General features: G+C 33.4%; 1 protein-coding gene across 1 annotated transcript; it reads right to left on the reverse strand.

Annotated features, from left to right (window-relative positions):
• Positions 1-10,847: 10,847 nt before the first annotated feature.
• On the reverse strand, positions 10,848-17,285 carry LOC127737135 (prisilkin-39-like). Its single transcript, XM_052247668.1, has 6 exons — positions 17,237-17,285; positions 13,585-13,875; positions 13,147-13,500; positions 12,799-12,939; positions 11,995-12,732; positions 10,848-10,928 (listed from the first exon to the last, which is right to left on the reverse strand). Exons 1-5 carry the CDS (start codon positions 17,283-17,285, stop codon positions 12,056-12,058), a joined length of 1,512 nt encoding a protein of 503 aa, XP_052103628.1. The 3' UTR covers positions 10,848-10,928; positions 11,995-12,055.
• Positions 17,286-25,751: the final 8,466 nt, after the last annotated feature.

Below are 25,751 nucleotides of genomic sequence, written 5' to 3' on the forward strand. Positions count from 1 at the left end.
TTAAAGTTGCGACATGTGGCAAGTAACATTTAAAAAAAATATCATTTGTCGCTTACTGTTATAGTTTATGAAGAGTAGCAATAAAAATGTTTTTGTGAATGGGGAGATAACTCTTATAAGGTGAATAGTACGCTTTGATGCCCCTACCACAAGAAAGGTTTCATTAACACTATACTTGGTACCAAAGATCATTTCAAAATGTCACGTACTTTTTTTGACTTTTGACTTTGAAATTTAGCGGAGGAAAAAGAATAATAATAATCAAAGAACAATTGAAGGTCTTTCCACATCAATTTTCTAAATAATTGATAAGAAGCTACATCTGGTTTACTCAAAGCTACTATTGGCGTCAAATCATAAGTTTCTTCATACTGATTCAATAAATATATGATAATGGTTTTTATAGACTTTTGCCTGAAATAAGGGAGATAATTGACAACTTTCGGTTTAGAAAATGTCACTTCCGGTTTCATATGATAACTTTATTTACACTGATTCAAAAAATATAGGGGTTATATATACTTTTGGCTGTAAAAAGGGAGATAATTGGCTACCTCCAGTTTAGAAAATGTATTTTCTGGTCTCATATGATAGCTTTATTCACACTGATTCCAAAAATATATAGTTTGTATATACTTATGCCTGTAATAAAGAAATAATTTGCTACTTCCGGTTTATAGAATGTCACTTCTGTCTCAAATGATAGGTTTATGTATGCCTATTTAAAAAAATATATGGTTTTTGAGTACATTTCCTTAAAATAAGTGCAAAAAATACTACTTCCGGTTCATTCAAGGTCCCTTCTGGTTAACTTTTTTCAAGGTCATATGTCATCTAATATTTTGTCAAAGACCTTTTGGCTTTATTGTGTACCAATCTGAAGTAATAATCAATTTATCTTAAAATAAAACATTTCAGGGACAATAACTCCTATAAGATGTCATTGGATTGTTTCAGATCAAATGTATCATATCTTCATCACAATAAAACAAACATTTTGCACTAGTTCTTTTATATATAAATTTAAAAGTATCAGAGAAAATGCAAAAACAAACAAATGACAAAATTCAGAACATGACCTTGACCTTTGACCTTGACCTCATTTTTTAAGTTAGGATCCAAGGACCTCAAATAGAAAGACTCTAGGTTTATACGGCTTACGGTTTATGAGTTACAAAAACATAACGACAAATTTATTTGATAAAGGTAGATAACTCCTATAAAATTTCACCTGATCGCTTCGATCCAAATCAGCCAAAAATTTCTGAATATGTAACGAACAAATATGAAAAAGAATTTTGTTGTTATCTGTGTTTGGGGAGATAACTCTTACAATAAATGAGTCTTTGGCTTCACAAGATGAGTTTAAAAAGTGCTGTTCGATATAGTGTCCTAAATATCTAAGCGACATCTTGCGAAACAATTTTATACCACAAGAAAAGGGTTTCGGCGGAAGAAGAAAAAAAAAATAATAATCAGAACAAATACAATAGGTCTTTCCACAGTAAAGTGGAGACACCTAATAATTAAAAACCAATTGTTCAGAGAACAATTGTAGGTCTTTCAAGATCAATTTTCTAAATTATTGATGAGAAGCTATTTCCGGATTACTCAAAGTTACTATTGGCGTCCAAGCATAGGTTTCTTCATACTGATTCAATAAATAATTTTTTCTATTTATTCCTGCCTGAAATAAGGGAGATAATTGTCAACTTCTGGATTAAAAAATGTCGCTTCCAGTCTCACATGATAGCTTTATTCACACTGATTTCAAAAACATATGGTTTCTATATACTTTTGCCTGTAATAAGGGAGATATTAGGTACTTCCGGTTTATTGAAGGTCACTTTCGATCTCAAATGATAGGTTTACGTATGCGTATTTAAAAAATATATAGTTTCTAGGTACTTTTTCATGAAATAAGTGCAAAAATGGCAATTTCCGGTTTACTCAAGGTCACTTCCGGTTGATATTTTTCAAGGTCATATGTCAACCAACAGTTTGCAAAAGACTCTATGGCTTTATCATGTACCAAGTTGGAGTAACAATTGATTAACCTTAAATAAAGGCAACAGTAGTATACCGCTGTTCGAAATTCATAAATCGATTGAGAAAAAAACAAATCCGGGTTACAAACTAAAACTGAGGGAAACACATCAAATATAAGAGGAGAACTACGACACAACAGAAACACAACATTAAAATGTAACACACACATAAACGAACTATAATATAACAATAGCCATTTTCCTAAATTGGTACAGGACATTTGAAGAAAAAAATGGGAAAACATATAGAACAGAGAAACATACGAATAATAGCTAACAAAAGGTACCAGGTTTAAAATTTAATACGCAAGACGCGCGTTTCGTCCACACAAACCAGTGACGCTCAGATCAAAACAGGTCGAAAGCCAAAACAAGTACAAAGTTGAAGAGCACTGATGACCAAAAGTTCAAAAAAGTTGTGCCAAATACGGCTAAGGTTATATGTCTGGGATAAGAAAATCCTTAGTATTTAGAATAATTTATATATTAGCAAACAGAAAATTTATAAAAAAGACTATACAATAGATATACATGATAACACCGATGTGGTGACTAACTACAGAACAAAAACGGATACATAAAACAACATAAACCAGCACATAAAAATTCACATCCGAGTTAAATTAGATCATTTCAGGGACAATAACTCCTATAAGATGTCATTGGATTGTTTCAGACCAAACGTATCATATCTTCATCACAATGAGGCAAACATTTTGCACTAGTACTTTCATATATATCTTAAAAAGTGACAGAGGAGATCATAAAACAAGGAAAAGTCCAAATTTAGAATATGACCTTGACCTCAATTTCATTTTAGTGAACCAAAGACCCCAAATCAGTACACCTTAGGTCTCTATCACTTACCATTCATGCTATACATTAATGAATCATTTATGTCAAATACAGAAGGGGAAACAAATCTCATATGGAGTCTTCGTATCGCTGCCGTCAAAATTGGACAAAAAATTCTGAGGATATAGCGAGCAATTTGTTACAATAAATGTTTCGCTTTCTTTTACAGTTACAGAGGAGATGCAATAACAAGGAAAACAGTGTTCGGGGAGATAACTCCTACTGAGAAAAGTATTCGGTTAAGCAGGGTCAATTTCAAAGGCGCATTAACTGTGCGATATCATATACCAAACATCAAAGCCACATCTTTCTAAACAAAATTTACACACAAGAAATAAAAGTGGCGGAAGAAAAAAAAAAAGAAAAAATAATAATAATCAGAACAAAACCAATAGGTCTTTCCACAGAAAAGTGGAAAGACCTAATAAACAGACGAAATTCAGTTAGGTCTTTCCATTAAGAAAGGAAAGACCTTAATAAAACCATTATTCCTGTAAACTACGAAAACAATACAAACATTTAGATAAAAGATATTGTAATGTTCTTTCGACTCTTAAAAAAGAGAGATAACAAAGGGACTTCGAAAATAAACTGACAACACCATGGCTAGCCTAAAAAAGAAAAAAGACAAACAGACAAACAGACAAACACCAATACTCAAAACATAACACAGAAAACTAAAGACTGAACGACGAAAGACATTTTACACATATAAAGAGCTTTCATTATTGTCAAACAATTCGGATTAACTCTTTCAATATTTGAATAAGATTGTCAAAATTGTTTGTGTTTTTTCAATTATAAAAAAAAAAGTCATTGTGATAATTTACTTTGCTAGCTCATCATGAGCATTTTTAATGGAATAAAAATGTCCTTATCTTTAATAAACATTTCTACTTTTATTCAAGATTTTTAACTGTCACAATCGCATTTACACAGACAGAACGGACCAATTTTCCCTATATCAATTCATATTTAGTTCAAACTTTTCAATAAGACACTCAATTTGTACCAATACATAGTTACGCATCTTCATTTGTGAACTTGAATAACTAAACATATACGACCAAATTGAATTTGTTTTAAGATAGCTGAAAACTGCATTTTTCATAGATTTTTGCAATTTTTGAGTGTTTATCTAAGAAATGTGAAAGAAGAACTTTCTCTAAATGATGATATACTGATTTGTAGCGTGGACCACAAGTCCCAGTTTACAGATACAAATCAATTCATTTTGAATAAAGATGTCCTCTGATGCCAATATTATATTATAAATATGTGGCACTAAATAGTATTTTAATTTTATGGAGATATGTAAAAAAAAAATGTTGTTAAAAGGTTTTAAAAAAAGCCTTATGAGCGAAACTTATACAAGAGAAACGGCTCTACCTTTTTTTTTTATATCTATAATGACCAGGAAAAAAATGTTAATAATAAATTTCTGCCGACACGCGTGTGTTAAAAATGTTCCATTAAATGACTATAATATCTCTCTTTTCAAAGTGTTAAATAATTGTTTTCTTGATTAGTTATAGAAACATCTGAATATAATGATGATGGAGTATTGTCCACACCATAAAATGCCATAGTTTGATATTTAACATTCTGCATTAATATGGTTGCAGTTCAATTAATTATAATGACCACATCTGATGTTTTATGTTTTCTTTACGGAAGCGTGATCACCAATGCCGAAGTGTTGATGCATGTGCATTAGATTATTTTAATTATAACATTTTATCGGAGTTAATCATAACTCACTAAAGGGACTGGCTATTTATGAGGGTAGGAATGCTCTTTACCGTCAGGCGTCAAACGGTTATTTTCAGCTATCGTTAGCATCAAATTGGTTAAAATTTTATCGTGATTCGTCAACTCAAATAATTATCCGTAACCGTTATTTTTGGAAATTAAATTAACGTGATTCGTCAAAATCAGTCAATTTTTTTTATCGTCATAAAGAAAATGTACAATTTATCGTCATGCACCAAAATTTACCGTTAACGTTATTTGACAAGATTTTTACCGTTATTCGTCATGAAGCTACCCCCATTACGACCCTCATTTATAACTGTCTTTTTATCAAGTAAATTTCCATATAAACCAACCTTTTTATGGTGACGAATGAAAAGCTTTCACGGGAAATTGATTTTGTATATTAATTTTGTGTAGAAAAGTATAATTTAATGTTAAAAATAATAAATATTATAAAAATAACACCAATAATTGGAGGATACCTCGAGAAAACATTGTCAACCGAGGCAAAGCCAAGGTTGACAATGTTTTTTTTCTTTCGAGATGTAATAATCTGCTCTAGTGCAATATTTAATCATTTTCAAATTCAAGGGGCCCGAAAAGTGGCCTTATAATAACTTCCCCTTTGTAAATGGAATAAATGCTAACAACACAATAGCTTCGGTTGATTACAAACTGTATGTCTTAGTGTTAATACATTTACCAAACTGCTATGGTATGAGACTGCTAATAATTTACCCAATTCTAACACAAAAAACAACACGACAGAAGTCAATAGTGGAGCAGGAAAGGCTGACACTTCTGGAGAACTCTAGTTTGTTAAATTGTGTTGCTTTATGTTTTGGTTTTCAATGTAGTGTTTTGTGAATTGTTTGTCTTTTTCTTTGGATCATGGTCCTGTGTATCTTTCTCACAAATTCAATATACATCAAACTAAAATGTTTTGTGTCCGAATAACACTGAAATAGCTGATCAAATGATATTGTAATAATGATCTGCACCCAAGTTTATCAAGACAAGCGCAATGTAAAGTCACGTTTTCAATCGAGGTTACTGTTATATCTCTTTACGATGTATCGTTCCTTTACAATGGTACTTTTGCCAATAGTGACCCGTCTGCCTGTTCGAGGGAATAAATACACATCTGCACCAATTCGGTTGAGCGAATATACAACTAACTCCTTTCGGAAACTAGAAATAATTGTCATAGAAGTAAGAGTTTCTGTGCAGTTAAGCCTGCTGCAACAGATTCATTCATCGATTTATCAAGTCAAGACAATGAAGGTAAATCACGATTTGTTACCATAGGGATCGTTTGCAGAAATGTCCACCTGAAATAGTCAATATATGAGGAGTTGTACAGGGATGAATGAACCTGGGAATGTTTAATTTGGGACCAGGTATATCCCATGTCCACCTCCTAAAACGGTGGTATGTTTTTGAATGGTATGAGACTGACTATATTTTACCGAATTTTAAAATGAGCAACACGACTGATGTCACTTGTGAAGCAAGAACTACTGACCTTTCTGGAGAGCTCGAGTTTGTGAAATTGTGTTGCTAAATATTTGGTTTACAAAGTAGTGTTTTGTAAATTATTGTTTGTCTGTTTGTCTTTTTCTTTGGATCATGGTCCTGTGTATCTTTCTCACAATATACATCAAACTCGAAAGTTTTGTGTCACAATAACGCTGAACTAGCTGATCAAATGATATTGTAATAATGATCTGAACCCAAGTTTATCAAGACAAACGCAATGTAAAGTAACGTTTTCAATCGATGTTACTGCTATCTCCCTTTATGATGTATTGTTCCTTTACAATAGTACTAAAATGTTTCCGTACTCCTAACAACAAAATTATTATATTTAAATTTACCTGTGTACGTTACTTTATCTAACACTATTTTGTCCCAGGTTAAAGTTGTCTTTTTGACATTGTTCTACATCTTTTTTCTTTATTAATATTTTATTTATGTTTTGTCATAAATCAAACTTATTCGTTTAGTGTATGTAAATGTTTTTGTTTATATGTCTTTTTGCTCTAGTTAAGCCATTTCAATTGATATTTTATAGTGTGTCTTTTGATGCTGTGATGTTACACTACTCTTTCAGGTTAGGGTGAAGGTTGGCACCTGTTGAAACGTTTAAACCCGTTGCATTTGTATGCACCTGTCTTAAGTCAGGAGCCTGTTATTCAGTGGTTGTTGTTTGTTGGTGTGGTTCATAAATGTTTCTCGTGTCTGGTTTTTTATACAGATTAGACCGTTGGTTTTCCTGTTTCAACTGTTTTACACTATTCATTTTGGGGCCCTTTATAGCTTGCTGTTAGGTGTGAGCCAAGGCTCCGTGTTGAAGGCCGTACTTTGACCTATAATTGTTTACTTTTTACACAATATGACTTTATGGAGAGTTGTCTTATTAGCACTCATACCACATCTTCTTATTTATATTTTGCCAATAGTGGCACATCTGCCTGTTTGGCGGAATAAATACACATTTACACCAATTCGGTTGTGCTAACATACAGCCAACTCCTTTCGGAACATTCTCACAGGAAATTGGAAATGATTGTCATACAAGTGAAAGAAAAGATACCAAAGGGACATTCAAACTTATACGTCGAAAATGAATTGACAGCGCCATGACAAAAAAAGAAAAGATAACAAGACAACCAACATTTTACAAAACACAATATAGACAACTAAAGAATGAGCAACATGTACCCCGCTAAAAAACCGGGAGTGATCTCAAGTGCTTTGGAAGGGTAAGCAGATCTTGCTCCACATGTGGTACTCGTCGTGTTGTTCATGTAAGTACAAACTCGGTGATAAGTCTAATTCGGTAAGTCACATTCGGGGAATAGAGGACGAGATTGTGGTTACGACAATTGTAACATATCCGTCGTCATCTGCAAGCGCTGCTGGAATGTTGCTACTTAGAAATAGAAACTTCACAATTGAGAGGTTCTTTGCTGTTAAACCTGCTGGAACAAATTTATTCATCGATTTTAAACAAGGACGATAAAAGTAAATCACGATTTGTTAACATGGGGATCGATTGCAGAGATATCCGCCAAAATAGTCAATATATGAGGAGTTGCACAGGGATATGTGAATCTGTGAATAAGGGTTGGAAGTGGTAGTAATTAGGAGGGAAGTGTTAGTTGGGGGAGTGAATTGTGAATCAAGGACCCCCTGTCCACCCTTCATATATGTATAGAAATTCATTTATAAGAATACATTAAACTTTAAATCCTTTAAGTTGAAGTAGTGGGGAGGGAATTTGAAGTTTTTTCGGGGGGAGGGGGGAGGGGGGGGGGGGCGTGTTGAAGATGTCTTCGATGCCAATATTATATAATAAATATGTGGCACTAAATAGTATTTTAATTTTATGGAGATATGTAAACAAAAATGTTGTTAAAAGGTTTAAAAAAAGCCTTATGAGCGAAACTTATACAAGAGAAACGGCTCTACCTATTTTTTTTATATCTATAATGACCAGGAAAAAAATGTTAATAATAAATTTCTGCCGACACGCGTGTGTTAAAAAGTCCATTAAATGACTATAATATCTCTCTTTTCAAAGTGTTAAATATTGTTTTCTTAATTAGTTATAGAAACATCTGAATATAATGATGATGGAGTATTGTCCACACCATAAAATGCCATAGTTTGATATTTAATTCATTTATAAGAATACATTAAACTTTAATATCGTTTTCACCTGAAATTATATTATATATTATTTGCAATAATTTTGAATTAATCAAAAAAGCCCCGATCGTATTATCCGAAAAATGGTTCGAAAACAAACAAGTTGTTCATTGAGTTCCGTTCTCAAAATGAATTTTAAACATTATAGATTATTTCAAATTTCTGATTAAGCTACAGTATTTTGCTCTTTCTGAATATAATTTCCATTATGGATAATATTTCAATTAAGGAACGAACTCTGGGGGGAGTGGGGTTGTGGGTGGTGATATGATTTCTTTTTCATCCTGATTTTTTTTTGTACCACGTAAGTATAACATTAACGTAATATACCAATTTGTTTTTAAGAACTTTTGAATTTATTAGCAAATGCCCTCAATCAAAGTTTTTGTATTTCTTCCTGATCAAAATATGTTTTCCTTAAAATTTGAAATTAGAATACTTTTTTGAAGAAAAATAATAACACTCTCAGAGTTAAATGGTCGTTCTCTACGCGTACACCAACAACATTGTGATTTGCAAACAACACCCATAACAATTTACGTGACGTTTTTTTTCATTTTTTAAATTACCCCTTAATCCTTCATAAGGAGGAAACATTATTACTTTCTAGAGTATGCTGATTTCCCTGTTTCTTTTTCTGTTCGTTCGTTCGTTCGTTCTTTTTGTTTTGTTTGTTTAAAAAAGCAGATGTAGGTGACCATTTTGTGCTAGTGTTTTTGAGCAAAGTAAACCTGATTAACAATTGCTGTTTTGGCACTTTCTGGTATTGATGTTTTGGACTGCTTAATGTATTTTGGTTCCATAACTTTTTACCTCAAGTGACCTGATACTGGTTATTCCGGAAACACGTGTCATGCACTCTGATGTGATTTTTCATAATTATTTATAAAAACCGATTATTGGAATTGGAAAAGTGATACTGTAAGAAATCAGTGACGAGTGACAATAGGAAGTTTTTGTCAAGTGAGCACAGCGAACGTGCTAAAAAGGGCTTAATAATGTGTCTAGCAGCTTATATTTTGCAATATAGATATTACGAAAATCAGATAATCAATTTGTCAGATTGTATATGTGTCTTTTTCATAATAGAAAAAAAAAATCATTTGTTTTACCAGCAAACGGGATGATTACAATTTACTTGAGATGTTAGGGTCAAACTCAAAAACGTTGGTTCAAAAATAATACCGTCTTTGATAAAATAAGTTATCAAGATTGGGTCGTGTGTATTTGACGATACAAAGATCCGACATTTGTAGATTATTACATGGCATTTTTCATGTCAGATCCTATTTCGGCCCATGGTCATGATATCAGCCCAAGAGCCGAAAGTCTCGAGGGATTATATCATGAACAAGGGCCGATGAAGGGTATGACATGTAATGATCTTTTTTATCATAATTAATGTATAATTATTTGGTTTTTCATAATATATTTTCCTGTTTCCTAATATTTGTTTTGTATCCTCTTTGTTAAGCTTTTTCACTGAAAACGTAACATGCTGTCTATCATTTGTTGTTTAGTTTTATATGTATTGTCTATCATTTGTTGTTTAGTTTTATATGTATTGTCTATCATTTGTTGTTTAGTTTTATATGTATTGTCTATCATTTGTTGTTTCGAAGTTATTGGTCTTTTGTTGGGCAATGTATGACAAATATATGTTGAAAAACCTCGCCCGTAATTATAAATTATGTAATTCAGTGACCGCTCCCGACATGTATAACTTCAAGACATATTTTAGCGGCGATCGTTGTCTTTCAAAATTACTGCACTTTTCTTGTATCCCTGGTGCTTTCGACTGGAGAACCGTCGTACACAAGCATCGCACAAGTTGGCACTCCGAGGCGGGTGGGGAGCAAGAAGGTGAACTGTGGTTTATTTTTATCAATAGTACCGCCTAAGTCGACACTAGGGACCGTCTTGACCTTGTTGTAGGGTATAAATGATTCGTTCATTGCTGAAGACCCTACATCAACTGTCAAGATAAAGAACAGGAATAAAAGCCCTGATCATTGATAATTTTCTATGTTTTCAATGTATTGTGTGCGATTTTGTCCCATGTACATTAACTCCATATCCTTTCATTATCCATTGATGTGTATTTTCCGGAATTTTGACAAGTGACGTCAAAATGCCATGCGATAACGTTACTGGAAGGCATACGATAATAACCGGAAGCAGTTAATAAATTTTTCATATCAGCCCGCTAAGCACCATTACGGAAAATATGGAATTCACGTAAATTTAATGCTATTATCATACTGTAAAAATTATAAGTTATTGACTATAAGTATATGATAGTCAATTATATGGAGAGCTGATGTGAGTGATACAGCCACAGGAATTAGGATAATAAGTACTAATTTTCTAAATCGATAGGACGTAGTAAAAGGTTTTCAACTTTTCTTATCTAAAGAAAAAACAACAGCTCCATTTTCACACTGAATATATACACTTCAATCCATTAACAATATCTGTTTGCAAGATGCTTTGAAGAAAATTTTTATTAGAAGCAGCAACAAAAAGGTCTTTATAGCCAGTATATTCTAGTTCCACCTGAAAAAGAAAGTTCAACAATCTGAACATCTATTTTTCTTTTATACTCCTCGTATGAATGTTAATTAGATATAAATAAAACCTAAGTTATTTAATTTTGTTCATGCATTACATTTGTTTATATTGTTTGTTTGTACTATCATGCCTCATATAAGGTCTATAGTGAAATAAAAAATTTCAAGTTTCCTAGGAAAGAATATTTTGGGATTAGCTAAATCGCATTTTCAAGCAACACATTATTTATAAACATGAAGGAGGGGGAACAATCGACGATCGCTTAAGAAAACATTAGCATCTTCGTTACAAGCCATGCCGCTTGTTAAGTATAAATACTACTATGTTGCTTGGATCAGGAAACGTGAATTTTAGAGCATTGGTATCGATATGATTTTTAACATATTTTTCTAAAAGTCTACGTTAATATATGAAAAATTATCAAACAAATGAGGTTCCAACTAGCTCAGACAAAATTTACCTAAGCTGAATTTTGCGGTACTTTGTTATATAACTCCCAACTTTTCTACACATTTATGCATCACTGGCTTTCAAATGTTTAGGATTGAACGTTCTTGATGACAGTTAATCCAGAAAAAACACTTCAGACCCACGAAATTTCTATGGCGTATTTTTCATATAATCATTTCTTATATATTGATAAGATACAACGGAACCGTAAGTTTTGTCATACCAGCATGATTGCCGTCAACATTTCGTAATGGTTTCTTCTTGCTTGATTTTCAACATTTCTTTACATAATTTTCAAAATCACTTTGAGAGTCTGCATGACCATACATTAACCTTTCTGATGCATGTCGGGTGTGATAAGTGAAACAGAAGATGATTATTCTTCCAGAGGACCTGAGTTCTCTCCTGGTTTTAGGTGGGGTTTGGTTTGCTCAATCTTTTATTTTTTATAACAAACTGCGACTACATTCGATTTCACTCTATCTACCGTATATCTTTTTTATAAGAAGAGAACAATACTTAATAATAAGAAAATTTGTCTCGTGTTTCATTGCGATTACGTTTTCTGGTATTATAATTTTATCCATTTCTAGTGACTTACTTCGTAAAGTGGCAAGTCTAACTCCTCATTAAAATTTATAAAATAGTTTGTATTTGCCAATTCAATAACCGTCGTAACCGTAACCATATCCATGTCCTTTATTTACTACGATTTTTGTTTTGCCATTTCCATAACCGCCGTAATCGTAACCATATCCATTTCCATAACCGTCGTAACCGTAACCATATCCATTTCCTTTATTTACTATGATTTTTGTTTTACCATTTCCATAACTATCGTAACCGTAACCATATCCATTTCCATAACCGTAACCATATCTATTTCCATAACCGAAACCATATCCATGACCTTTATTTACTATAATATTTGTTGTTTTACCATTTCCATAACCGTCGTAACCGTAACCATATCCATGTCCTCTATTTCCATAACCGCCGTAACCGTAACCATATCCATGTCCTTTATTTACTATGATTCTTGTTTTACCATTTCCATAACCACCGTAACCGTAACCATATCCACGACCTTTATTTACTATGATTCTTGTTTTACCATTTCCATAACCGCCGTAACCGTAACCATATCCATGTCCTCTATTACCATAACCACCGTATCCGTAACCATATCCATTTCCATAACCGCCGTAACCGTAACCATATCCATGACCTTTATTTATTATAATATTTGTTGTTTTACCATTTCCATAACCGTCGTAACCGTAACCATATCCATGTCCTCTATTTCCATAACCGCCGTAACCGTAACCATATCCATGTCCTTTATTTACTATGATTTTTGTTTTACCATTTCCATAACCACCGTAACCGTAACCATATCCACGACCTTTATTTACTATGATTCTTGTTTTACCATTTCCATAACCGCCGTAACCGTAACCATATCCATGTCCTCTATTACCATAACCGCCGTATCCGTAACCATATCCATTTCCATAACCGCCGTAACCGTAACCATATCCATGTCCTTTATTTACTATGATTCTTGTTTTACCATTTCCATAACCGCCGTAACCGTAACCATATCCATGTCCTCTATTACCATAACCGCCGTATCCGTAACCATATCCATTTCCATAACCGCCGTAACCGTTACCATATCCATGTCCTTTATTTACTATGATTCTTGTTTTACCATTTCCATAACCACCGTAACCGTAACCATATCCACGACCTTTATTTACTATGATTTTTGTTTTACCATTTCCATAACCGTCGTAGCCGTAACCATATCCATTTCCATAACCGTCGTAACCATTTCCATAACCGTCGTAACCGTAACCATATCCATGTCCTTTATTTATAATAATTTTTGTTTTACCATTTCCATAACCGTCGTAGCCGTAACCATATCCATGTCCTCTATTTCCATAACGGCCGTAACCGTAACCATATCCATGACCTTTATTTACTATAATATTTGTTGTTTTACCATCTCCATAACCGTCGTAACCGTAACCATATCCATTTCCATAACCGTAACCATATCTATTTCCATAACCGAAACCATATCCATTTCCTTTATTTACTATAATTTTTGTTTTACCATTTCCATAACCGCCGTAACCGAAACCATATCCATTTCCTTTATTTACTATAATTTTTGTTTTACCATTTCCATAACCGCCGTATCCGTAACCATATCCATTTCCATAACCGCCGTAACCGTTACCATATCCATGACCTTTATTTACTATGATATCTGTTGTTTTACCATTTCCATAACCGTCATAACCGTAACCATATCCATGTCCTCTATTACCATAACCGCCGTATCCGTAACCATATCCATTTCCATAACCGCCGTAACCGTAACCATATCCATGCCCCTTATTTACTATAATATTTGTTGTTTTACCATTTCCATAACCGTCGTAACCGTAACCATATCCATGTCCTTTTGCTAAATGAAAGGTATATATTTCTTATTCTTATTTTCAATTATCGACCTTTACAATTGGAATCAGTTTTGTTTGACTTATGTTAAAATATCTGTCTTATTCACAGGATGGCAATGATTGATAGGCGTGTGTGTTAGTTTTTGGGTGTATAACGCCACTTTCATCGACCTTGGCTTTATGTTGGTCAGTTGATATTGGTGTAGAAAGCTGGAATGAGTGCAGACACCGACCTTCAACAAGAAAACTGGTAAACGCCATGTTTTAAGACATGCGTCGGCCACTGATATCTTTATGTTTAAATGGAAGTAAAGTGTCGTTTTCCCTCTATTTGTCGTTTTACCTTTAATGTTATTCCTCCATTGATATTGTCATGTTTATTAGGTAACATCGAAAGTCTCATCAGTGATGCCCGATGCAAAAATATTTGAAAGTCCAAAATATGATACAACATTAAAGAAGTGATAAACCGAAAGGACTGGAAGTATAACCGAACTCCTACAAGGAATAGGAAATATTTATTCCTTAATTAAAAAAGTATTTCTAATTTTTTTTAACGATAAATTTCAATAAAACAATATCCGTATTGTCATGCCAGTTTTCACGTATGTCTATTATGGTGAGTAGGTTTCCACGCATGAAGTTTCAGATGCAGGACAACATTTTTCATCCTAGCCCCTCTTCCTCCATTCATATGGTAGCTCCCTTAGACCATACGATCACCAAAGCCTTGTTTAAAGTATGCGGCAACCACTTATATTCCTATGTTTAAATGGAGGTTTAAGTGTCTTTTTAACTCTATTGGTCGCATGTCTACTGTAAACTATCGTTGGTGTAAAGATACGTTTTATCTTTAATATTATAACTCAATTGGTTTCACCTTGTTTATTAGGTAACACTGAAAATCTCTTCAGTGATCCCCGAGGCCAAAATATGATACAACATTGATTGGTTGATTGGTGTTTAACGCCACTTTCAACACTATTGTGCTATTTCGTGGCGGTCAATTTTTATTGGTGGAGGAAGCCGGAGTGCCCGGAGAGAACAACCGACCTTCGGTAGGAAAACTGACAATCCTAGTCAATTAAGATTGGAGTCGAGTGCACCTGCCTCGTACGGGATCCGAACTCACAACCTCAGTGTTGACAGGCTATTGATACAGTTGTTCGACTACTTAGACCACTAGGCCACCGAGGCCCCCCGATACAACATTAAAGACGTGATAACAACGAAAGGACTTGAAGTATAACCAAACTCGTACAAGGATTAAGAAATATACATTCTTTAATAAAAAAAGTATTTCTTTAATTTTTAACGGTAAATTTCAATTGAACAATATCCGTATTGTCATACCAGTCCCGAAGTAAATTACGGGATTTGAAACATGTGATGGGTTTCGTCTTTTAACAAGCCTTATATGTGAACCAGAAAAGGTAAACATTTAAAGGCAACAAGATAGTTCATTTAGCTATATTCATATAATAATAAAACCTTGATAGAAAATTGGGTTAATACTACGTTTGGCGTTGCTTTTTTTAAGCTTAGCGTATAGCTATTATGGTATATGTATATATTAAACCATCAATGTCTTTGCTGATGGAATGTCATTCTCTAAGGAAACCGATCACCAAAAAGACATTTTGAGAATGACCACTATGTTAGATTAGTTCGGGGAGAGTAAGACATACTTTTTTCAGCTTATGAGTATGTTTTTTATTACCTTAAACAAATTAATAAATCCTCTTTAGGCTCATTTGAAATTCTAGTTTGTGAAGTGAAAAAGTAAGATTTTACTAGTCAAATCTAAACACAGCACTGTATGTCTATTCGTATAATAAAAAAAACTAGGGAAAAAGGATTATACACATAACATTCCTATACTCTAACCCATCCTCCCCAAAATGTATCTGAAATGCTTCAAAAGGTGTTTTATTGTTTATTTATTATAAAAGGAAATCATTGTTTATTTATTACGATATTAAATCATTGTTTATTTATTATGATAGTAAATAAAACCTATCATGAATACCTCCTAAGATGTTCTGATTTATTGCATCATTTTTCTCATTTTCCTAAAGAGGACTTGACGATAGTTAAAAAAAAACAAAATCTAATAATGGTATGTAACTATATTTTCTCTACCAATAAAGAGAACTGCATTGACATTATATATTGTATAAAAGAATCGATAATCCGAAACGAATGATCTGTCATCCAAAACTAAAAACAAAACATTGAAGACTGCTATAACCAAAAAGGACTAAAAGTTTAGCACAATTGCAATTCGCTTTATCACACAATCATGGATGCTTTAAATTTTAATCAATATTATGTCCTATTTCCGAATATCTTGTCAATTCTAATAGCGTTTGGCTGGGTCAAAACTGCAATTTGATATAATTTTTGGAAATAAAAAAAATTTATAAAGAGAATGGGAAGGACATTCCAAACATAAAATTTATCTAAAGTATACCAACGTACTTCCTGTCAAATACAAATTATTTCATATCCTTATATTTGATATCACACAAACCAAGTGTAGTTAACAATATTCTTTCCAAATTGTAATCAACAGCAAGGTATATATTTGAACAAAATTTCTAGCATGTTAATATTTGTTATAGATTTGCATTCCATAATAATGACGTATGATATCGATATCCGCGCACGCACGTGTTTCAGAAATAACAGAAATACGCTCTACACAAAAGATATGGAAGACAAATATATTAATACCATAGCAAAAAAACAAAAATATCCAAACAAACAAACAAGATTCCGTAAGACACTACATATAAAACATCTGAGGAAGCAACACCACCCCATCAATAACTGCTATGAAAACAAGTGCTCAAGAATACTAAGCGATTCATGACATCCACCGTGTTAAAATAAATCTTTGTTTTCAAAATTCATTACAAAAGTAGTAATGTAAAGTAATGGACAGTTAAGGAATTGTTGCATTATAAGGACGTTCTAATAGACCAATAACATATTTACATAGACACGTAGTCTGTTCTGCCTTATTCATGAGTATGGGAGCAATTTGTCTAAAATGGCGCATTGTTTATTTTTTTTAAAGGTAATTTTGATAGAGCTAATTGATGACAGTATAAATGGCATCTATCAATCAACTTTATGACGTAAGCTCTGTCAGTTTTGTAACTATACCCTTTTGGTTTATGTCTCCATAACGTTTTTTTGTTTCCTTCCTTTTGTATCGAGCGTATCGTTAAATACTGTTGAGCAAAACAAAAATAGTATATATTTTTTTCAATAACAAGAAAACATTCCCGTCCTCTTTGATAATGTCCTGAAAAAAAAATTCCTGATTTTATTTAAGTAACGAACAAGAAAAGAACTTACCCAATGCAATAAGAAGTGAGATTAAACAATGATGTTTCAACCGAAACATTGTTGAATGATAGTGAAGACAGAAATATGGAAATCTACTTATATAGTTTGATAGGCTCATTAGAAGAATCGGAAAATTAAGCAATGCTCTCACCTTATTTAATAAACACAGAAGGAAACATGTTTTACGTAGTATAAAATATACGAATGGAATGTATTATGTAATCAACTTCGGTTAAACAGATTTGAAAAATTGAAAATGAGTAACGTTAATATGTTGTATAACTTTCAGGAATTCAAATTAAAGGCCCACGTAAAATGTGAACAAAGAAGAGAAAACAAAAAAAAAAGAAATAAGGGCTATGTTCAAAGTATGTTTCATTTTTATATTATTCTGGTGAGATTAAAATATATATATTAAATGATTTATGATGTTTACGTAAATTGATGACATGACTAATCTACAGTTTGTTATTTTCAGTGGCATCTTGCATAGGTGGTAATGAGAAAACATTTATGAAAAATACTGGGACGTTATTGTCTTATTATTCTTAGCTGCCAAAAATCAAAGAAAACATTAGTAAAGCTTAAAGAGTGACAAGATGGATATTGTCTTAAAATATATTTTGTTTGATAACTGCCAACAATACAAGACCAAACAAAACACTAGTAAAACTTAAAGAGTGACGAGATGGACGTTTGACCATCGTTGAAAACAGTAAGAAGACCCGACGAAAGCTACTGAGTTTACTGGTGTTGTTGGTTTTCATTTACCTGTAATCAGCAATTATTCACACAGAAATTTTTAAATGAAAAATTATATGAAGCTTATCAGCTTACCCCTCTCTCCCCAATAACCCAAAGAAAAAGACCAGCATTTATTGATAAAAAAACCTATACTGTAGCATAATTTGAATACTTATGTTCTTATGGCTCAATGGGTTGGAGACAAAACCCACAGCTGAACACATCAAAAGCAACGGACGACCATTTTGCATATCAAATAGATACTTATAGATTATCGATGGTTTTTAAAACGAGAGGATGTTTCTCAGCTACGATCTCATCGAAGGGCTGTCGCCCTGAGATGATATGTGGCCGAGAAGCATCCTCGAGTTTGAAAGACTATTGATTATCTGTTTATCGCTATTTTGCCTAATACGTAGTTAATTTTTACATTGACAACAGCACGTGCGCTCTTAGTTTCTGACGATAATGTTTTAGTTCAAGCGAGTAGCATGATATGAAAAAATTATCACAAAATAAGATCAAAGGAAAAATACACAAAATAGCGATAAACACAGTTATTGTTGATACTAGCATATGAAAACTATATAAGGTTACATTTTTCGGGGCAACTCAACGGCAAATATTGTAATTTTATTTATGTCGGGATTCACACTTTACTCTAGGCAAATCTTCCGTTTTTGTGGTTACAGCAAAGGCAAATTTATAAAATGCATCGTTCGGAATCAAAGTTTATAACCAAACACAGTAAAGATCCGTCTTAATTGGTCAATTCAACAACAATTACCGTTAGAATTTTCTATATATACTGCCTATATTTATTAAAATGAAACTTACTTTAAAAATTCAAATATGAACAGCAACAACTATCCTTTCCCAGATCTAGAAATTTCAAATTCAAACGGGAAACTCTGTACAAACAGTTTGACAAAAGGAATGATGTTTGATTTCCTATGGTTAATTTCCCTCTTTCGGACGGTGATGTTCTTTTGACCCAATCTTACTGTGTTTGCTATTCCCGTGTTTGTAGTAACTTTATATCTATTTAGCATTCATACAAAGATACACAGATTTGGTTTGCAAGTTTGGCTATACCTGTAAAAAACTTATTTCAGACGGAATATCACATCTTTAATTTTTCGGTGATGTTGTTTACCGAGTCCGGAAATACGATCCGGGTAAACTTATCAATCCTTTAAATAAACTTATTCTAAAAGGTTTCCAATTCAACACTATAATTAGATCTCTGAATATTGTTTTTATTGGTTTAAATATTAATTTTGTTATCAGTAAATTAAAATCAAACTTATAGTTTTGTTATATACATATGCACTTTAACGGTACTACAATCTGTCGATTCTTTATTTTGGCATTGCACAAGGTCATGTTTTGCTCTGACTGTTTATGACGTCTTTACACTAAATCCATTGGATGTTGGATGTGAACTGATTGATATTTTAGTCTTAGATACATGATTTTTTTTTATTAGTTGCTAATGGCATTGAACTAGCTGTCAGTAACTGCGAGTACTCTCAGATCTGTACCTAATGTCCTTTTTGTTGTTAGGGATGAGTTATGGATAAATACCCTGCCACGTTCGGTCTGTGTTTATGTTTGATGTTTTTCTACTTTTTATCGATCTAATGAGTTAAGTCTTTTTCAACTGATTTTTATAGTTTATTCTTATGTGGTGCTGTTACACCATTGTCCCAGATTAGGGGGAGGATTGAACGCTCAAAAACATGTTTAACCCCGCCACATTCTTTATGTGCCTGTAGTTCAGTGGTTGTCGTTGGTCCTTGTCTGTAATATTTGTTTTTCGTTAATTATTTTGTTGTAAATTGGGCCGTTGTTTTTCTCAATTGAATTGCTTCATATTTTTCATGTCGGGGCCTTTTATTACCGACTATACGGTATGGGGTATTCTCATTGTTGAAGGCCGTACGGTTGCCTATAATTGCTTACATCCAACCTTTTTGAATTTTGGTGGATAGTTGTCTCATAGGCAATCATACCTTGTCTCCTTATTTCTATATACAACACTGCTACTGAGTTGTTTGAGGTATACGACCCCTACAAAACATTCATACAGCACTGTTACTGAGCTGTCGGAGATAAATGACCCCTAAAAATGTTCATATACTACTGTTACTGCGATGCTTGAGTTGCATGACTCCCACACAATGTTTATATAACATTGGTACTGATTAACGGGGTATATAACCCCTAGATACCATTCATGCTACATTGTTAATGAGCCAATCGAGGTGTTTAAACACTAAATAATATTCGAACAACACTGGTACTTTCCATGGAAAACCAAGACGCTTAACTAGGGCATATTACTATTTCAAAACGTTCATACAGTTTTTGTACTGAATTGTCTGAAGTGTATTTCCACTATCAAACGTTCTCATAGCACTGCTAATGGTTGATCGAGGTTTTTGACCTCTTGATAGTGTTCATGTAACACTCGTTCTGAGTGGTTCGATTTGTTTGACCCTTAGATAACGTTCATACCATACTGGTATTAAGTTGTTCGAGGTGTATGACCACCAGAAAACGCTCTTATAGTACTTTAATTGAGTTGCTCATGGAATATGACCCCTAAATAAGATTTATAGAATATACTGGTACTGAGTTGTTAGAAGAATAGGATCATTAGAAAATGTTCATATAGCACTGTTACTGAGCTGTTTAAGGTATATGAACCCTATGTAACATTCGTACAACACTGGTAATGGGATGTTCGAGGCGTTTGATAACGTTCCCTAAAAACTGGTTCTGAGTTGTTCGTGGTAAATGACCCCTAAATAATGTGTATGCAACACTAGTTTATTCAGTGATTCGAGGTATATGACTACTAGATTAAGTGTATACAACACATGTACTGAGTTGTTAGCGGTATATCACCCCTAAAAACACCGGTACTGAATTGGGCGAGGTAAATGAACCCTAGATATCGTGCATACAACACTGGTACTGAGTTGTTAGAGTGTCTGACCAATTGAAAACGCTCCTACTGATTATTCGTGGTAAATGACCAAAAGATTACGTTCATATAACACTGGTACTGAGTGGTTTGAGGTGTATGACCACTATAAAACGTTCTTGTAGCATTGCTACTGAGCTATTTGAGGTGTATGACCCCTAAATTATATTCATTCACTACTGATTCTTAATTGTTCAAGATGAAGGGCACTGGAAAACAAAGGCTTTAAAAACACATAAATTGAGTTGTTCGATGTATAAAATTCATACATCACTGGTACTGGGTTGTTAGAGGTGTATGACCTTTAGATAACTTTAAAACATCACTGGCATAGCGTTTTCGAGGTGTATGATCATTATAAAATGTTCTTATTGCACTGCTTCTGAGTTATTCAAGGTGTATGAACCCTGGATAACATTCACAAAACACTAGTACTGAGTGTTCAATGTGTATAGTCACTAGATAACCTCCATTCAACATTGTAACTAAGATGTTCGAGATAAATGACCCCTGTAAAATGTTCATATAGCAGTGGTACTGAATTATTCTAGATTTTTGACCCGTAGATAACATCCTTGAAACACTGCAATGTCATATTTTTTTTTAGGTGTATGACCACTAGATAATGTTTATACAACACCGGTGCTCAGTTGTTTGAGGTATTGCGAAAGTACTTTTATTTGTGGGTATAAATTTTCGTGGTTTGGACAAAAAATACATGTTCGTGGGTTTTAGTTTTCTGCCAAAAGAATCTAGTGAAGAATTTGAAGCCATCAGAAATGAGGATACCTGAAAAAAAATCATATGTTGTTTTATGATGATTTTTGGGATATTGCAAAATAAGGTGCTTATTAGGTCTTTCCACTTTTCTGTGGAAAGACCTATTGTATTTGTTCGAATTATTATTATTAGGTCTTTCCACTTTTCTGTGGAAAGACCTATTGGTTTTCTTCTGATTATTAGGTCTTTCCACTTTTCTGTGGAAAGACCTTTTGGTTTTCTTCTGATTATTAGGTCTTTCCACTTTTCTGTGGAAAGACCTATTGGTTTTCTTCTGATTATTATTTTTTTCTTCTTCCTTCACTTTTTTCTGACGGTGCTTTTTTGTTTCGCAAGATGTCGCTTAGATTTTTTGTGTATGATATCGAACAGTTATTGCGATTTTGAAACTGACCCTGTTTAGCCGAATACTTTTTATTGTAAGAGTTATCTCCCCAAACACTGTTTTTCTTGTGTACACATCTCCTTCGCAACCGTAAAGGATTATGATAAATTTATGTCTCCAATTTGTTCGTTATATCCTCAGGATCTTAAGAATAATTTTGACCGAAGCGGTACAGAAACTCCATATGAGAGTTATTTCCCCTTCTGTATTTAAAATAAGTAAAATGTAATTGTAATTGATAAACCATAAGTGATTGGGACCTAGGGTCTTTTGATTTGAGGTTTTTGGTCCAAAAAAAAAAGAAAATAGGGTCAAGGTCATTTTAAAATTTGGATTTTGGCTTATTTTCACCCCTTTTCAAACACGATATAAGATATCGACAACATATTTTTACTTAATTGTTAGTTGCGACATGTCGTAACACATACATATCGGTATAAAGGGTACGCTTACATCAAATTAGAGTTTTCTCCCCTCTTTTATTTAGAAATATGCATATGGTGATATAACTCATGAACCAAATATAATTAAGTCCTAGGGTCTTTTGATTTGAGGTCCTTGGTTGGTGACCTTGAAATTGAGCTCAAGGTCATAGGTTAAATTGACGTTGTAGATTTTGACCTTTGCTTTTACCTCATATGTATACATGATAAAGCCATTGGCATTTTTGCATTAGGTTTCAAGCCATTTAACCTTAGAAAAGCCAACCAAAAGTGACCTTGTGTAAACCGGAAGTAGATTTTTTTTGTACTTAATTAATATAAAAGTTTATAGAACCAGATATTTTTGGTATCAGTGTCAATTAAACGTTTGAATAACATTTTTCAAACCGGAAGTAACAAATTATCTCCCTTATTTAAAAAATATTGTATAGAAACCATATATTTTGGGAATCAGCGTACAATAAGCTATCATTTGACGCTGGAAATGACATTTTAAACCGAATTTTTCATATTAAAATACATGTTTTTTTTGTGGAAAGACCTTCAATTGTTCTTTGAACAATTGGTTTTTAATTTTTACTTAATTGTTCGTCATTCACTACTGATAACTTTCATCAAATTTCCATAAAATAATTGTTTTCGGAAATTATCTGATTCATCCATGCTTACAAATGGTCTCGATTGAAGGGAATTGCAAAGTAAACCTTTAAAATGTTTCCAGAAGTGATGACACTAAGTAACCTGAGACCGAATGATCAAACAGATTCACCATCATCAAAGGTGTTAATTAGGCCATAAACATGTAACTTAAAGAAATCAGTTACATACAAAAATGCTACAAATGTAGTTTGAATTGTAGAATTATTTTCTGTCTGATGGTCTATATATAGTTCATAGTGCGTTTTCTGATGTATTCTCTAGATTATATGCCTGTATCCATGTAGTCAAACCTACATGGGGATCTTTCCATGTCTTGATTTGGGCAACAGTTGTTATATTTCGTTGGACACTTAAATACGCGGATAAAACCATCCACGAAAACCACGAAAATTGGTAACCCATTTATAAAAGTACTTTTACAGAATATGACCCATAGAAATCGACCATACACCACTGGTACTGAGTTCTGCGAGGTGTAGGACCATATATAAATTTCCTTTTACACTGGTATCAAGTTGTGTAGGTGTATGATCCCTAGATAATATTCATACAACACTGATACAAAACTACAAAACTTTCATATAGCACCAAGGCAGAGTTGTCAAGGTGTAAAACCCCTATATAACGTTCAAACAACTCTGTAAATTATTAGTGCGAGTTAAACCCATAGATAACATTCATACAACACCGGAAATAGTTTGTGCGAGGTGTAAAACCCATAAATAACGTTCATACAACACCGGAAATGATTTGTGCGAAGTATATGACCCTAGAAAACGTTTAAACAACTTTGGTACTGATTTGTGCGGTCTCCTAGAAAACGTTCATAAAGCATTGGTACTGAATTATTCGAGGTGTATGATCCCTAAATAACTTTTATACAATACTGGTACTGATTATTACAGTTGAATGACCTCTAGGAAACGTTCTTAAAGCACCAAGGCAGAGTTGATCCACTTGATATGGTTAATACAACTGTCAGATAGTAAATTTTTATGAAGTTTTTTGCAATACGGGGGTATTAGGAGTAGATTTGAATAAACACAGCATGTTACATGTATGTAGCTGTCGCTAAAATGATTTAGAAGGTCAAATTCAGCTAAATTGACATTTTTCGATTAGAATAATATAATTTCTTTAAGAAGATATGTGATTCAAACACCTGATGCAAGTTTAAGTATAAAGTTGTTATCAAATAGTCCGTTTCTATGTATGTTGGCGTTTGTTTTTGTAGCAGTTCAGTGTTTATGTTGTTCCGTTATTTTCCTTTTATATAGTTGATGTGTTCCCTCGGTTTTGGTTTGTGACCCGTAAATGTTTCAGTTAAATCGAAGTTTGACTATTGAACTGCGGTATACTACTGTTGCCTTATTAATACCAAAAATGACATTAAAATATACAAAATGTTCAAATATGAATGTTGTCTAAATTCACAATACGACAACTGTTGCAGTCATAATCATCATTGAGATGGGTGCAAATCTCAAGACCATTGAAGACCTGTTGGTGGCCTTCTGCTGTTGTCTGTTCTGTGGTCGGGTTGTTGTCTCTTTGACACATTCCCCATTTCCATTCTCAATTTTATTTCATCCCTTAGATCGTTGTAAGACAACAGAATGAAGAACGAGCGACATGATCTTCCCGTGAAAATGGTATAAAAAGTTTCGAACGATTTTCCACGCATAATGAAAATAGTAAAGGTTTCAAAAGGTCCTCTGTGAAGTACAAGTTGGAGGTAAAGCTAGCTATGAAACCAGGTTTATTCCATCATTTTCTTTGGGAAATGCTTGTACCAAGTCTGGAATATAGCGCAAGGTTGGCTAAGAAAAGAGGTTCTTTGTGTACTATTCACATTTATCTATTTGCGCTCAAATGGGTCATCAATTCAATTTCAGCTCAAATGGGTAAAAAATCTCTCGTTCAAATTTCCACTTTTTTCTCGCTTAGACGTCCTTCTTATTTCGCTCAAATACATACATAGATTTGGCTTGAACACTTGATCCTAACCCGGTGAGATATTATAAACCTAGGTCGAAGGCCTCGATCAATACATATTTTCTTCTATCTTTTTCTCTTGTCTGTTTGTCCGATACATCGATTATCAGTGATAGTTAAGTGACTTAAGTAAATATATATATATTGTGCGAAGTATTTCATGGCATTTTCTGTCGTTGTATTGGATCTATATTTGAGTAATAAACGTCATTGTTACTATAATATCAGTGGTCGTTCAAGTCATTTTGTCAAATTCACTCGGCAAAGTATGTGTCAGATGTCCTCAGTTTGAAAAATGGCCCCATTTTATCGTGTGTGTCAGATGTCCTCAGTGTGATAAATGTCCCCATTTGACCGTGTGTGTCAAATGTCCTCAGTGTAAAAAATGTCCCGATTCGATCGTGTGTGTCAAATGTCCCCATTAAGCCGTGTGTGTCAGATTGTCCTTAGTGTGAAAAAAATCCCCATTTGACCGTGTCTGTCAGATGTCCTCAGTGTGAAAAATGACCCACTCTCATATTGTTT

Source organism: Mytilus californianus, unplaced genomic scaffold, assembly GCF_021869535.1.
Source record: "Mytilus californianus isolate M0D057914Y unplaced genomic scaffold, xbMytCali1.0.p SCAF_4, whole genome shotgun sequence".
In the NCBI taxonomy this organism is placed as follows: domain Eukaryota; kingdom Metazoa; phylum Mollusca; class Bivalvia; order Mytilida; family Mytilidae; genus Mytilus; species Mytilus californianus.

What these genes read in the sequence shown, in the direction of transcription:
- LOC127737135 (XM_052247668.1), bottom strand. Translation starts at nt 17,285, where the DNA reads ATGTTTCGGTTGAAACATCATTGTTTAATCTCACTTCTTATTGCATTG. An exon ending in AAAAATCATAGTAAATAAAG is followed by an intron (nt 12,940 to 13,146) that starts GTCGTGGATATG and finishes TAGTAAATAAAG; the next exon opens with GACATGGATATGGTTACGGT. An exon ending in AAGAATCATAGTAAATAAAG is followed by an intron (nt 12,733 to 12,798) that starts GTCGTGGATATG and finishes TAGTAAATAAAG; the next exon opens with GACATGGATATGGTTACGGT.